Source organism: Opisthorchis viverrini (assembly GCF_000715545.1).
Source record: "Opisthorchis viverrini unplaced genomic scaffold opera_v5_12, whole genome shotgun sequence".
In the NCBI taxonomy this organism is placed as follows: domain Eukaryota; kingdom Metazoa; phylum Platyhelminthes; class Trematoda; order Opisthorchiida; family Opisthorchiidae; genus Opisthorchis; species Opisthorchis viverrini.
In genome coordinates this window covers 2861511-2875518 of record NW_008751668.1, presented here as the reverse complement: position 1 = coordinate 2875518, position 14008 = coordinate 2861511, and the positions used below count along the sequence as shown (strand labels likewise).

At 44.9% G+C, this 14008-nt stretch overlaps 1 protein-coding gene across 1 annotated transcript in view; it reads right to left on the bottom strand.

Moving 5' to 3' along the window:
• Positions 1-7065: 7065 nt before the first annotated feature.
• The window catches only part of T265_01167 (hypothetical protein), a gene marked incomplete at both ends in the record, with an annotated part of 25657 nt that continues 18714 nt past the window's right edge, over positions 7066-14008 (bottom strand). The window contains 3 exons of the mRNA XM_009165128.1: positions 7066-7406; positions 10403-10446; positions 11581-11668. Coding sequence (XP_009163392.1) covers positions 7375-7406; positions 10403-10446; positions 11581-11668 — 164 coding nt within the window. The remainder of the gene's footprint in view (positions 7407-10402; positions 10447-11580; positions 11669-14008) is intronic.

Here is a 14008-nt window from a genome sequence, read left to right as displayed (position 1 = left end):
TTGATCTGTCGACAGGCGTCGCCGCTTGTCCCCACACATCTGACTCATTTCGCCCTAGAAGTTGTGACTTAAATGTGAAGTTTACTGCTGCACCTTTGTTGCCTGTTACGGAAAGAAGCACTGATAGCTCTACGTACTTTAGGAGCTGCTTTCATGTGAGGCTTACTTCATCCAGAGCATCACTGCCTTTGACAGTCTGTATCGGTTGGGTGAAAACTACTGTCCAGAGACGAGGCTGGTTGCATCGGTGTACTCTCACGCGCACGAAGGGCTATGACTTAAATCAGTTGGGCCATGAGTTTGGGGTCGGCTGGACTGGCGTCAAGTGAAAGCCTGTTTCGCGCCTCTCCCCTAGAAATACCGTGGTCCAGCTATCGCGCCTCTAAGGAGCGATCCTCAAAATAGACGCTTCATTGTTTTGAATGCTATCAGTTCGCCTCAAGATCTTCTTTACGGCATAAGGGAAGGAAAGGGTGAGTAGAAGCCTAAGAGTTTGATTGCTTCCCTTCTGGCGTAACCATCCTGCGTGAAGCGATTCGTGGTCAGGATTTGTAAGGACAGTGCCAAGGAGCGACTGCCGCAGCTTCGTTAAGGCGATGATCATCCTGGTCTCCCTCACGCGTCTGTTCACTAGAGACGCCATGGCGGACTTTATTGCCACATCAGATAGCTAAAGGGGTTACAAAGTATGGTGAGGACGGCGGAGCTGTCGATTTTATTGAGCACAGGGCCCACATGGGGAAGCGGAATTGAAGTAAAATTAGGCTGTTGTGCTCCAAATAAGCGGATGGTACGCCAATTACCCATCCATTCATTGGATGTTTGCTACGGCTACATCCATAGACATAAATATAAAGATTCACCAGTTTCATGAATCCTGTGGACCAATAGTATACCACATGCTCTTTTGGATGCCTTGTATGCACCCCTCCTTAGTTGTAACTTTGCTTGGCCCAACATCGATGACACATGGATAACTCATCGTTGACCATATGACTAACCGATCAAGCAGTAAGTTTGCATTTATTTTGGTAAGATTACCGAACAATTGTACCAAAAATATAAACGAGGTTAAACGGAATATCCATGTTTCATTTCAGGTTAATCACCGGGTGACGCCGACTTACGGAGAATAGAGTAGTGTGGCTACCCATTATGGTTTCACTAATCCATTAAATAGATGAAAACAGTTTTCCAATGTTGGTTTCACAATTTTCAAGCGCGGACAAGGCGGAGCAAGGACACACTCGCTTGTGAGTTTGAAGAACCGTCGTTGACCACTGGACCAAGCCGTTGAGAATAGCTGGGACCTTAGTCAGCGCCGCCTGTAAGCGCGGGCCTAATGTTTGCAAAGGGTAGTCAAGCAATGCGAAAGCGCGTGCGGTTATGAGTACTGATGCCGTCGTTAGCCACTGGATTGGGCTATCAAGCATAGCGAAGGTCTCAACCAGCGTCAAGCATATACACGGACCAAGCGGTTAGGTTAAGTACCCATGGACGCGTGTAGTTATCACAATGGAGGGTATTGGCTGACCTTATTTTCTGGCAGTCTTGTTGGGCTTTATTACGTAGTCCAACTAATCGACATCAGACTTTACAACGAGGGACATATCCCATTGGAATTTCGGTAATTCACATGCATAAACCTCAAATTGCTGCTTTATACAGGGACTGGTTACGCAAAACTAGCGATGTGTATCATCCACAGAGAGGCAAACGTGCTTCGTTACTGTACATTGCGTTAGGTTGTCTTCGATTATCATATTGAACACAAGGCGAGCTTCGAAAATGGTGTTGTGCCGAAGTTCGGTGAACAAACTAACCTAGGTTGTAACATCGGATGTGCACAACGCATAACCGCCTGGGTGTGATTTACGTTGGAAATCCTGTAGATGTTGCCTCTTACGTGGAGAACACTGCGGGGCGTTCAACTATGCTAAGGTTGACTTTCGTGCTTTACTTCATAACTTGGTTATCACATGAGATTCGGAGGTCGTCCATGAATTTGAAAATTCATTCACTTAAACGGAATGCTAGGAATCGTGCAACCGGATTAGACTAACTTTGGCGGAATTAATTTTTGGTTCACTTCTAATGAGCAGCAGGAAGTTGTGTTTGTCATCAGACATGTATGTTGCGAAGTTGGTGGCAGTCTGGCGTTTAAGGTGTAAAGCAAATGCCTGAATAGTCAAGGACTCAGAAGAACATTATAAGCATATCACATTCTCTAATGACAAACAGTGCGCATTAAACCGAATGCCCACTCCGGTTTTGTATAAGAAGGCATGAAGACAGCCTTTAAGCTACCTATCATCAGTTTATGCGGTTTTATACAGGCTTTGTGCAACCGACTGTCCGTAAACCGACGGCTAACCGAAAAGGTGTCGGGCACCTGATGGACACCCCTGAAGTGTGGAGCGCTGTAGTGTGAACTGCGGTGGTTTGGAACCGAAGAATCAGGCAAGATTCCTACCACACATTTCATCCACAGCTACCCGCGGAAGTACCGACCGGCTTTGTTGAGGGGGTGACTGCTACTTCAGTTTTATTTCATTACGCGATTGACTTTTGGTCTTGTCGAAGCTTCACGAGCCCGAAAGGGTACTTGAGCTGCAGTCGGAGGAAGTGCAAAACAATCACATTTATCGCCAGATTGTAGCAGGTAACGTTTTCAGAAGTTGTGAATGACAGTAAAACAAGCACAACAGACAGATTTAGAAGAGTCCATTGAAACAACTTATCTGTGGCACACAGACAATGCGCTGCACTTCCTTGACGACAGATTGCTTGGGTACCGGGCATCCGGTCATGTATGCCTTTGTGAAAGGCCAGCACTCACTTCCTATGCGCAAACCTCATGACCTGTTCAGGACGATCACTGGTAAACAGTATCCAATTTATTTTCAGTTAGTTAGGAATGTTGATCACGAGTCACATTATTCTTGGAATTTTCTACGGGATTCCAAGGCAAAAAAATCTGAAAGCGGGACTTGGACATCATACAGAACTCATAAAAAACGTGAATCTCATAACCGGTTTAGGTCCCAACGCGGTGATAAATGATATATTGGTTGCCTAACTCACCAACCGCTCGATACCAGTTTGTTCCTCCCGAAACACTGATACGACTATATTTTCATCAAAAACAAGGAGCATTGAACAGCTGGCAACCAAGTGGGGCAAGACAATTCAGCGACAATCAACTTAACAATGCATGTTGCAAAATTTGCCGTACAAATCCGTGAGAAGTCCGACGTTGTACCCATACACTCACTATTCACTGCACTGCACTGCACTGTTGATCCTGTCCACAGAATTCCATTTTCGTTGACCTGACGGTGCCTCCCCGCTGTGTTTTTCCCCAGATTGCTGTTTCCCACTTGAGTGGTAGGTGGTGCTTCCTTCTTGTTGTGACAGATTCACAAGCATATTCCCTTACGAAATAACCGGAACTACGGTTAGTTAGATTCCACCAAGGATTTAAGGAACTAAATCCCTGGTGGAACCTTTTCACCCTGTTAGGGTTATTCCAAGACACTCACCCCGGATTAGCGGTCATTTGAGAGGGTCGCCTCACGCTTTAGGATATACAGGGTTGTAAACTTTCATGATTTGATCATAATATTGCATGTTTCTTTAAAGTTTCATCGATTACAAAACGCTTTAAAGCTTTTTTACTTGAAGTAATGGACTGGCGTCTACAGCAGTTCGCTTTTCGTCTTGTTCCCTTGACTTTGGTCGCGTTTCCTCAATTAAAACCTTTTATTCAGGCAATATTTTTCGTCTACATTGTGCCCTCTTGAGACCTGGTGACCTACCCAATTCAATCGCGATTTCGGCCGCAGCCGCTTGAGACAAAATGATGTTGCTCGGTCATTTACGCTTTCAAAATTGTTCGACTTATTCTAGTTAGAATGAACTGCTTGTATTTCTTACTGTACTTCGCGCCACACTGAAATTGCCTGAAAGGAACCACCATCCACACTCACATGGATTTGGCCGCCCATATGTCGGACAGCGGCTAACTGTTCTGTATGGGATTATTCGACTACTACCTCATGGCACACAATGCCAATCAGCTGTGGAATTTGTTGTAATACATATAAAAGGGGCATGGAATAGGATGATCCTGAATGTGGGCGTAGCACAAGCGATAACACAGCCCCTAAAATAGACGCGATTCATATCAAACTCATGTGAGTGTATGCTGATCGTAGTGCATTATTCAGAGTGGCTCCATTGGTAGAACTTTGCTCAGTAGAAGAGAGCGCGGTCTCTAGTCCGATTCAGGGCCTCCATCGTTCTGCCAGCATTACGTGTTTTCAGATTTGTATTCAAGGCTATTTTGAATTTTGATAACTTTACAACTGTGAAGAAGCAGCTTAACCAAATTTCGAAGGTGATTATATTCTTAGCTTATCGAGCTCAGGGACATTGGTGACCAACAGAGAAACCGCGAAGATCGAAATCTACATCAGCGTGGAAAGAAACTTCGCGATTTCTGAAAAAGCAGTTTTTTATTCCACCGCTTTTAACTATTCGCAGAAGCAACTTAATTTTCCTCGAATACTACTGTAACTTCCACTTGTATCTAATTGTTTTGTCCTAATCCACTGAAATGGAGCTCAGCCATTTTATCAGTTTGTATCTGTTGTCTACGTACGCGCACAAGCTACGATATGATCTGCTTATAGTGTTATGGATCTTTCAGCTTTTCCACTGCTCTACCTTTTATCCGTGACTCTGTTTTACGTGATTGGTTTTCTATTAATCTCACTTGACCTTGCGCCGTCGGAATAACCGCTGGTTTAGAGGTTAGCAGTCCATCCATCAAACACTTCCTGTAGCCTGTCCAGTTGGTTGACCAGACCTTCACTCAACTGAACTGCATTCCTTTCCCCAACCGATATGGAATATTCTCGCCGTAGTAGCCGGTTGTAATTCTCGACCCCAGCACGCAGCTTGCTAGATAAATAGAACTGAAATTCTATTCAGTCTAACGAATGCGAATGTTTGAAGTTTGTTATCTCTAGTCTGAGTTTGCTTCTTGATGGTACCGTAAAAATTGATACCCGTATGTCGGTCGTAGAAACAACAGGTTATGCTTAATTCAACATCCCGGACGATGGATGTTACAAACACAGCACGGACGCGAGGGGTATATGACAGAATTTTCCTGGTTACACTGCCAAGATCATGAGTGCATCTAACTGGGGCAGTCCACTGCACCGAGTTCGAGTGAAACAGCAAGGCTGTCGAAACAACGGGGCAGATGTAACCTACGATGACAATGTTGTGAGATCGGTTGCCCTGCATTTATTGACATCTGTGCTCCTGAGGCAAACAACTTGTCCGGCACTTTACTTTTAAAGTTCTCATACTTGGAAATACATCAGGATAATTAGCACATTAGGCTACTTCAGAGCTTTCACCGATGTTGCGCTGTCTCTGCTGGTTCACAAACTAAGCGCTCGGTCACACAATTTTCCAGGGTTACCTTGGGTTTACGACCACTTCCGAGCCTTATTCGCAGCACGTCCGACATATCGGAGGCGACTGCATGTGATGTCCAGACTCTGCTCGTGATTATACATGCGGTTAGATTCAGATGATGTCACTTGACCGCTCCAATAACTTGATAGTGCCTACTGACCTGAAGACAGGAACGGAATTTGGGAAATTAAATGTCATGCCTCCTTCTGAGTTCTCGACTGTTGCATCAACGGGGAAAGGGGTCATGTTTGTGAAAGTCAGCGAGGACACAAATGCCATTAGTTGAATACCACACAAACTGTATACCGAATTTTTCTCACTAGTGCCTAGCACTAACACGCAAAATCAACTCAAATGGCCCAGCTACAAGCGGCAACAAATTACAACACATTCCGATCCGGGTTGTTCGGTCGGAGGCTACGGCTTGAAATCAAAACCGCTCACCTCATCAGTTTCTCGCAAGTTCAACGACCATCTTGCCTCCCAGGAGATCATTGACAATAAAGACCGACAGGTTTCCCGGCTGTTAAATAGATACTTATAAAGGATGAAAATACCTCGGTGGATCCCATCTGGTTTCACTTCACGTCAGTGTCCAAACAAGCAAGTCACTATGCAGTTAGATTGACCCCACGCAATTCGTCAACTTCTTAGAGGTCAGTTGGACGAGGGACAACAAACTGCCATTTGATGGGTGTCTCAGCATAACCAGTAATGATAACCCACAAAGTGGCAGCGACCTAAGCAAAAACATGAGTGCAGACAAACGTAATACGATGGGCAGTTAGCGACGGTGATGTGGGGCTCACTTCTTGACAGCGGTTGATATATAGCGGAGCTAGAATCGCACCGTAAGGACGGTGCGCGACTATACTAAGCCTTTGGCTCCGTGGCAGCAAGAAGTGCAGTAAATCGATATTTGACGATACTCATAGTGGATATGAAGACAACTTCTTGAAGCAAGGCTAGCGAATGCGCATGTTACACGAGGAAGCTCCGAATGTGGTCATGTCCAGCTTCTACACTACAAACACGGAGCCCTTCGTTCAGTGGTAGTCCACCACTGTAATCATATTTCCGGTCGTGATCAATGAGACAACATATCACGATACTGTCAGGACGCGCCCAGACATGGAAAAAGTACATGTGCAGAGAGTGACACATCCCCAAGGTCACCATGGTTACGACACGTCCGGAAAGCGGGTGCGTTGGCAGAGCTCACCAAACACGGCTTAGTAACATACGACCAGCGTAGTGGGCCTGAGAGTGTTCACGACCGGAACACCGCCATTGGCTGTACAGAACGAACAAGTGAACGACCATATTTGGCCATTTAGTCATCCTACATATTTACGCAGAAGCTTTGTATGTTTTGTCCTGACAACACAGCCGTGTCCCGAGTTCTGTCTTCTCCCTGTCGCGTAGTCTGGCAGGCTCAGTGCAGGCGTAACCAATAAACCCACGATACAACAGATACATTTTAGTTGGTTTTTGACAGTGCTGCTAACGACAGTCATTCAGGAGATCGTGGATCAGCAGTAGCTCCTGAACCACACCTGTGCAGAACACTAGCCGACATGGAAGAAGCTCAGTGCCATCGGGAAGAAAATTTCTAAAAAAAATCGAACAACATGTATACAAAGGTAACCATACTAACAAAAAAATAAGACGACATTCACGGCCAGGAAAACTGCACCAATGGGGGAGCGATGATAAAATCAAGTTGAAGAAAAATGGTGAGCGGGACAGAGGTAAGCTGGAGACTTTCTCCACACCTAATCCAGAGTGACCTGCACAGTGTTTCGTCAAGACAAATCTGGTGGGCTTGGCATGTCCAAAAGTAGTGGATTATTGGATCCACCATCGAATCCAGTCCGACGTTTATTTGTTCATGTTTTTTTCTGACAGGAGAGCTGGAGAAGAGGGAGATGAGCATAATAGAGTGAAAGTCGGGATTTCCAATAAGAGTAGACCATACCACTCATAAGGTTGCTGAAAACTGTTCGACAGTGGACGAACGGTTTCGGCTTATCATGTAGGCGCAGTCCCTGAATCTTTATCATCATTATGTTTTGATTTCGACCAAAACAGTACAGCAAAGTAAAGTAAGAGTCTTCTAGGTGGACTCTTCTGAGTCAGTTGGCGCACGCACACAATCTCTGTTACAGTAGAAAAATCCCCTTAAAATTAACGTGTCGTGGCCGCAACCGGCCCCACGATACAACAGATACATTTTAGTTGGTTTTTGACAGTGCTGCTAACGACAGTCATTCAGGAGATCGTGGATCAGCAGTAGCTCCTGAACCACACCTGTGCAGAACACTAGCCGACATGGAAGAAGCTCAGTGCCATCGGGAAGAAAATTTCTAAAAAAAATCGAACAACATGTATACAAAGGTAACCATACTAACAAAAAAATAAGACGACATTCACGGCCAGGAAAACTGCACCAATGGGGGAGCGATGATAAAATCAAGTTGAAGAAAAATGGTGAGCGGGACAGAGGTAAGCTGGAGACTTTCTCCACACCTAATCCAGAGTGACCTGCACAGTGTTTCGTCAAGACAAATCTGGTGGGCTTGGCATGTCCAAAAGTAGTGGATTATTGGATCCACCATCGAATCCAGTCCGACGTTTATTTGTTCATGTTTTTTTCTGACAGGAGAGCTGGAGAAGAGGGAGATGAGCATAATAGAGTGAAAGTCGGGATTTCCAATAAGAGTAGACCATACCACTCATAAGGTTGCTGAAAACTGTTCGACAGTGGACGAACGGTTTCGGCTTATCATGTAGGCGCAGTCCCTGAATCTTTATCATCATTATGTTTTGATTTCGACCAAAACAGTACAGCAAAGTAAAGTAAGAGTCTTCTAGGTGGACTCTTCTGAGTCAGTTGGCGCACGCACACAATCTCTGTTACAGTAGAAAAATCCCCTTAAAATTAACGTGTCGTGGCCGCAACCGGCCACTTAAGCGCCTAAGTAGGTTGACATGTATAAATTGCAACGAACTGTTCGCTTTACTGTCTTACGACTTCTATGAAAAGCTATGCTACTGTAATAAAATCTCTACGTCAGGTAGAAGGAGCTTTCGCGAAAAGCCGTATGGACGCCAGTTATCACCGTACAAGCTGAACTCATTTGAACATCACACTTATAGAAGTGAGTTAGGGCAAATAAGAAGTTTGTTAGCAGACGTCACGGAAAGTCTACCATCAACATGAGAAATGCTGCATCCCCACCTCTATCAGAAGAAAAAGAGGGACGGAAAAGCAGTGAGGTTTACAGAATGGATTAACGATATGCTTGAAAACAGTTATGCTGTAGAGTCCTTAAAAACTTAACATTAGAGACAGAACAAAACAGATGATTATCTCAGCAGAGACCGCCAAGAGAAAAAAGGGCTAATGACCTCTCTCACCAGACTTGCATGACTGGGAATGCCTGTTGTTGACCTTCTAGAGTTATATGTCCTCAGCTAAGCCTTTCAAGGAGAATTACTGAGTGTAGATGTTTTTGAAATTAGCGTCAACAAAAGGAAAGTGGTCTGTTCTACGACATGGTAAATTTCTGATATTAGTTTGGAGGAATCAACTCTGGCAACATACTTTTACACCAGATAGATCTGGCCAACGGTGTTACTTTTTGGAACCATTCACACGAACAGATCACCCATTCACGCCGAAAAAAAATCGTTTAGCTGTAGCACCATTTCGGTACCAAACTGCCATGTCGCCCGAAGGAAGCACGAGGGCAGGGATACTGCCAGGTTGCCCAAGCCTAGACAGCGGAAGTCGAGAGGCAGAGGTCGGGTTCGAACCACGGACCTTCCGGTTAGTAAATTCACGATCTAACCACTTAGGCTATCTCGCCCCCGGTATCAGATTACAGACGTACTGCTGTGAAAATAAATACAGCGCTATAAGTGTCGTTCATACACATAGTCTCGTAGCAATGTTCCAAAGAGGGGCTGTCTAAACCTCATGGCATTGACAAACTCTAAGTTGCCTATCAAGTAGAACAATGGAAGCAAGACCAAACACTAATGTATTTGAATCCCGCGAAGGATTTGTAGGAGCGACTCGAATTAGCCTAGTGGCGAAGACACACTTCTAAGGAAGAATTAGTATGAATTAGGAAGCCCACTGATATGGCTGAATGTGTTTTTTAATGAGGCGATAGACAGATGTAGAAAGTAGAAAAACAGTTCGGCCGCAACATGATTTTGGTGCCTAGCTGCCACGACACCTGAAGCAAACACGACGGTTCAGTCCAATCCGAGACAGGAAAAGTTGAGACGCCGGGGTTCGACTCGAGGCACGGAGCTTTCGGTTGTTAAGATGGCACTTTAACTATTGAGAGATTCAGAGGCCATGGAGTACCACACGGGCTGAGGACCCGGGCAAGTACAAGAGTTCGGTTTTCAGCCCGTGACTCAGGTTAGCAGAAGACCATCAGATCATCATCGGTCATTAGACGAGAATACTACAAAAAAGTACCACGGGGTAACTGTGTTTACAGCGGAACCTACGAAATTCTGACTGCACGTTCTTGGGGGTATGAACTGATTCTGGTGGAAGTATGATGCTTCATATGCTGCAAACAACCATGCTAAATGGCCTGACTCATTCTAAACAAGCCAGTATAAAAGCCGTGAGGAAGTGTTCAGCTATCTTGAGCTGATAGGATGCTTGGGTGTAGAGCCAAATGCTGCTCAAATGTGTGATTACCATGTTGTTGGCCATTATCTAAAGCATTTATGTGATTTAGAAAAATAGGAACCCACACTTTTCCTCCCTTTACTCAATGATGATAATCGTTCCTCAAGGTTACACTCTATCATTACTGTAGGTATGTTTGTACTCATTAGGGTGGTGAAATGGGTGGGGAAAATGTGTTGAACGACTCACGTTGCTGAGTAGCCCCGGTTGGCCTGATTGTCATATCGACCCAACTGCATGAGTACAGATAAAATCGTGAAGGTAGAAACCAGTAAAGAAGAGGAATATAAAAGAAAGAATAAATATTTCAGGATCGTATACTTTTCTCCGCTTCATGCATGGACGGAAAGATGGGAAACTGACACCTGGCACTGGGGGTGAGCCAGACTGGACTGAATATATTTTGAACCTTCCACAGTCACTTGAACGCCTCGGAATCTGATTGTGTGGTGACCGGCAAATTATGTGTTAGGGTCTAAATCATGAAAATAACTGGTACGAAGAGTTGTTTAAGTTCACTTCTGTCTGTGTCATCAAATTAGTGACCCCTATTATGGCCAACTTGCAGACAGTCCACTTTTCACCTACCATGGAGTTGGCGAAAAAGAAAAGCGGGAATCAACCGGGAAGGTGGTCGGACAAGGTCCCGAACAACCTCAGTGCTTTGAAATAATACAGTGACGAGAACAAAATCTAGGATGATAAGTTTCAACTTCACGCATCAGTAACGGTTACCACAATTCACTACGAGTCTCTGTTTTGAAAATGGGTACTATCACCAACAATTCCCAGTTGTCTCGGACTGTTGAGGTTCCCGATACGGACACAAATGTCAACATTTGAAGGATAGTCACCTACAGTGATCTCATTGTCTTTGCGAATTTTCTCCAGTCAGGCTTTGTTCAGTAGCGGGGTTTCATTCTGCAACGATATTTCATGCAGGGGACGTCTGTATGACTGATCCGATCGCTGACTAAACCTTACCGAACCGCATGACCGTGGGATCCGTGGAGAGCTCTGCTCTGAACATTGAGTGGCTGTGGACTGTCGCCCACTTTGCCCAGATCACACTGGCTAGAAATAACGGTTCGTTAACACGAGAATTTTAACCCTGTTGCGGAGACACGCCAAGCGACATCACCACTTACAAGTAAACCGGTAACCTTGTGTGGCTGAGGAGCAATAGTATTAGACCAACTCTGATGTAACGGGGTATAAAGACTGGTGTGTCACCAGTGAAACAAAATTTACTTCACCTAAATTTACGAATCAGAACACGGCTTAACGATGGTCACGCTCAGGAGTCAACGAATCAGACACGCCGTTCCATGCGTGATAAATAATAAAAGACAGTCAAATGGACTTACGTTTGTTCTTCCTCACGAACCTTGGTTCTGTGTTTTCGTAACACAAATACCACAGTCGTTACAATCAGCACCAGACCCAAAAATGAAACTGAAAAACAGAGGAAATTTCGAGAAATCCATCTGGTTCCATGGTGAGGCCTAAGTCTGAGGCAGCTGTACGGAATAAATAGGCGATTTTCAGCAGGATACAATAAACCTAGTGCAGACACAAGTCACCTTAACATCTCCATGGGCCCGTACAGTTGAATGAATTTTGGATTCATCGAAGCTGGTGCCGAACAAACAGGAAAAAAGCAGGCAACATCTTTTCGGATCTTCACTAATGGGTCTGTTGTATACAGTGCTTGAATATGACGATTAAGGCAAAAAAACGCCGAAGCGATCGGATAAACAACAGTGCACCGTGCACGTGATGTCAGATGTGTGCCTAGATTTGCGACTGGTCGATCAAGAGCATTAGGGAGCGAATTCAACAGTGGTTTGATAGAAAGCAGTGTGAAAGCGGATCCCTGATCTAACACGAGGCATTTCATCATTACCGGTCATAACAAAGAACCCAGTCATGTATTCAAAATACATTACAGAGCACTCGAATGTCACTTCAAAGCTGAAAGTTGCCATATATTGGCTAACGCCAAGTCGGTAGCTCTTGGACTGTTGGTCCTAGAGCTATGCACAAAGAAACGACTCGGGCATGCACCCCATCTGCCGTGGCCACCTCTCATTCATACTGAGAGTGGACACCGGGCTGACAGACTGACTGGTGTGAAGCAGCATTCATCTGAGTTCTTTACTATTCAAACCATAATTGTGAAAACGGTCATTGATATACATTCGAAGAAACGGTGCGCATTCCCAAGATAGAGATTGGTATCGTTTCTCACCGACGCTATTCTGCTTGTCAGTTCGATTGTACCCGTAGGTGTGAAGAGACGGTAAAAGGATGCGATAGCTGGGTATACTCGGATCTGAACATTTACCCAGTCGATTATTTAATGGTTTGGGATGGAAAAGTAAGAACAACAAGTACAAGTCAGCTGGAGTAAACTGGCCTCGTTTCGGAACTCATTTCTTCATTTCATGAAGCATACAGACCGGGGTGGAGACAGAGTATCGAATTCACCCAAGCACTTGCCATCCGTCTACTCAAAACAGTTCTGTTTACAGGAAAGAAGATAACCATGGTTCTTCCCCGAACAAGTCTAACTGTTTCAATGCTCCAGTCCCCATTTTGTGTTTCTACTCACCACATACCCAATTATTTTCTATTATTACACAATTTAATCTGACTTGGAAACTACCTAGACTTGAGTTCCACACAAATCGCGCGAATCCGTTCCATGGCCTTCACTTCCCCCGATTAGCCCATCGATTATCTGAGCAAATGCGCTCAACCGACTAGATCCATTATTTCATTTTGCTGAGCGAAATGTGACCGTTTCTGTCCATGTGTTGGTGAAGCGATGTTCACATACGTTCTTTTGCATTAAAACTGCACTAATGAACTGTGACACTACTCCACACACTGACATAGGCCTTCTTCAATTGGTGATCCATGTGGTGGGCCAATGAGCGAGGCGAGCAACCGTGGCAGTGGACGCGGGCGTATGTTCAACGGATGGCCCGAACAAAATCAAATCAGCTGTTTAGTCGTTCCACTTTGGGTACGGTCATCGAATCCAACATCAAAACGCACCAGCCAACTGCTCACAAATAACCAGAGATAGAAAGTCTTTCTTTATCGTACGTTGAGAAGGATAGACGTTGTCAGGCTAAAAACAGCCCTTCGGTGCCCAGTTGCCATGCCACCCAAAAGGAGGACAAGAGCTGAGATACAGCCAGGTTGCCCAAGCCTAGACGGGAACAGTCGAGATGCAGCTAACGAACGGAGAAGGCTCTGCTCCATTGATTCATCCAGGGACGACACAGTCATAAAACGCAACCCTCTGGGTAAGGAAATGGCATGCTAAAACCCATCAGGTTGCCTGGAGACCGAAGAAGACACTGAACTACTTCCGCAGATTACTACAACAATATCCTCACTACCGTGCTGGTATCCTCAAAATCAGAAGTCCTTATATTGCAAGACCTACGAGAACTTTGTTAATGATAACTAGCAATTGGACCTAGACGAGATAGATGGTGAGCCTCTGAGTGTTCTCACATCACACTGCACCTTAACAAGTGAGAGAGAGAAAAGATGAAATCCTATTACATGTGTTTGTATGTTACGACTGTAGCACGTAGGAAGATGAGGAATAACACCACTAAGGTTAAGCACCGGATCAAACAAGAACAAGCCCTTTCGACAAAATTCTGTAGCGAAGACTAGCTCTATTTATGAAGGACTGAATCCTTCTCGATGTACCTAACTGTGGGTGATGCGCCTCTCGATTGAGGTGTTGCCGTTGATTCAGTAGTTGGAGGA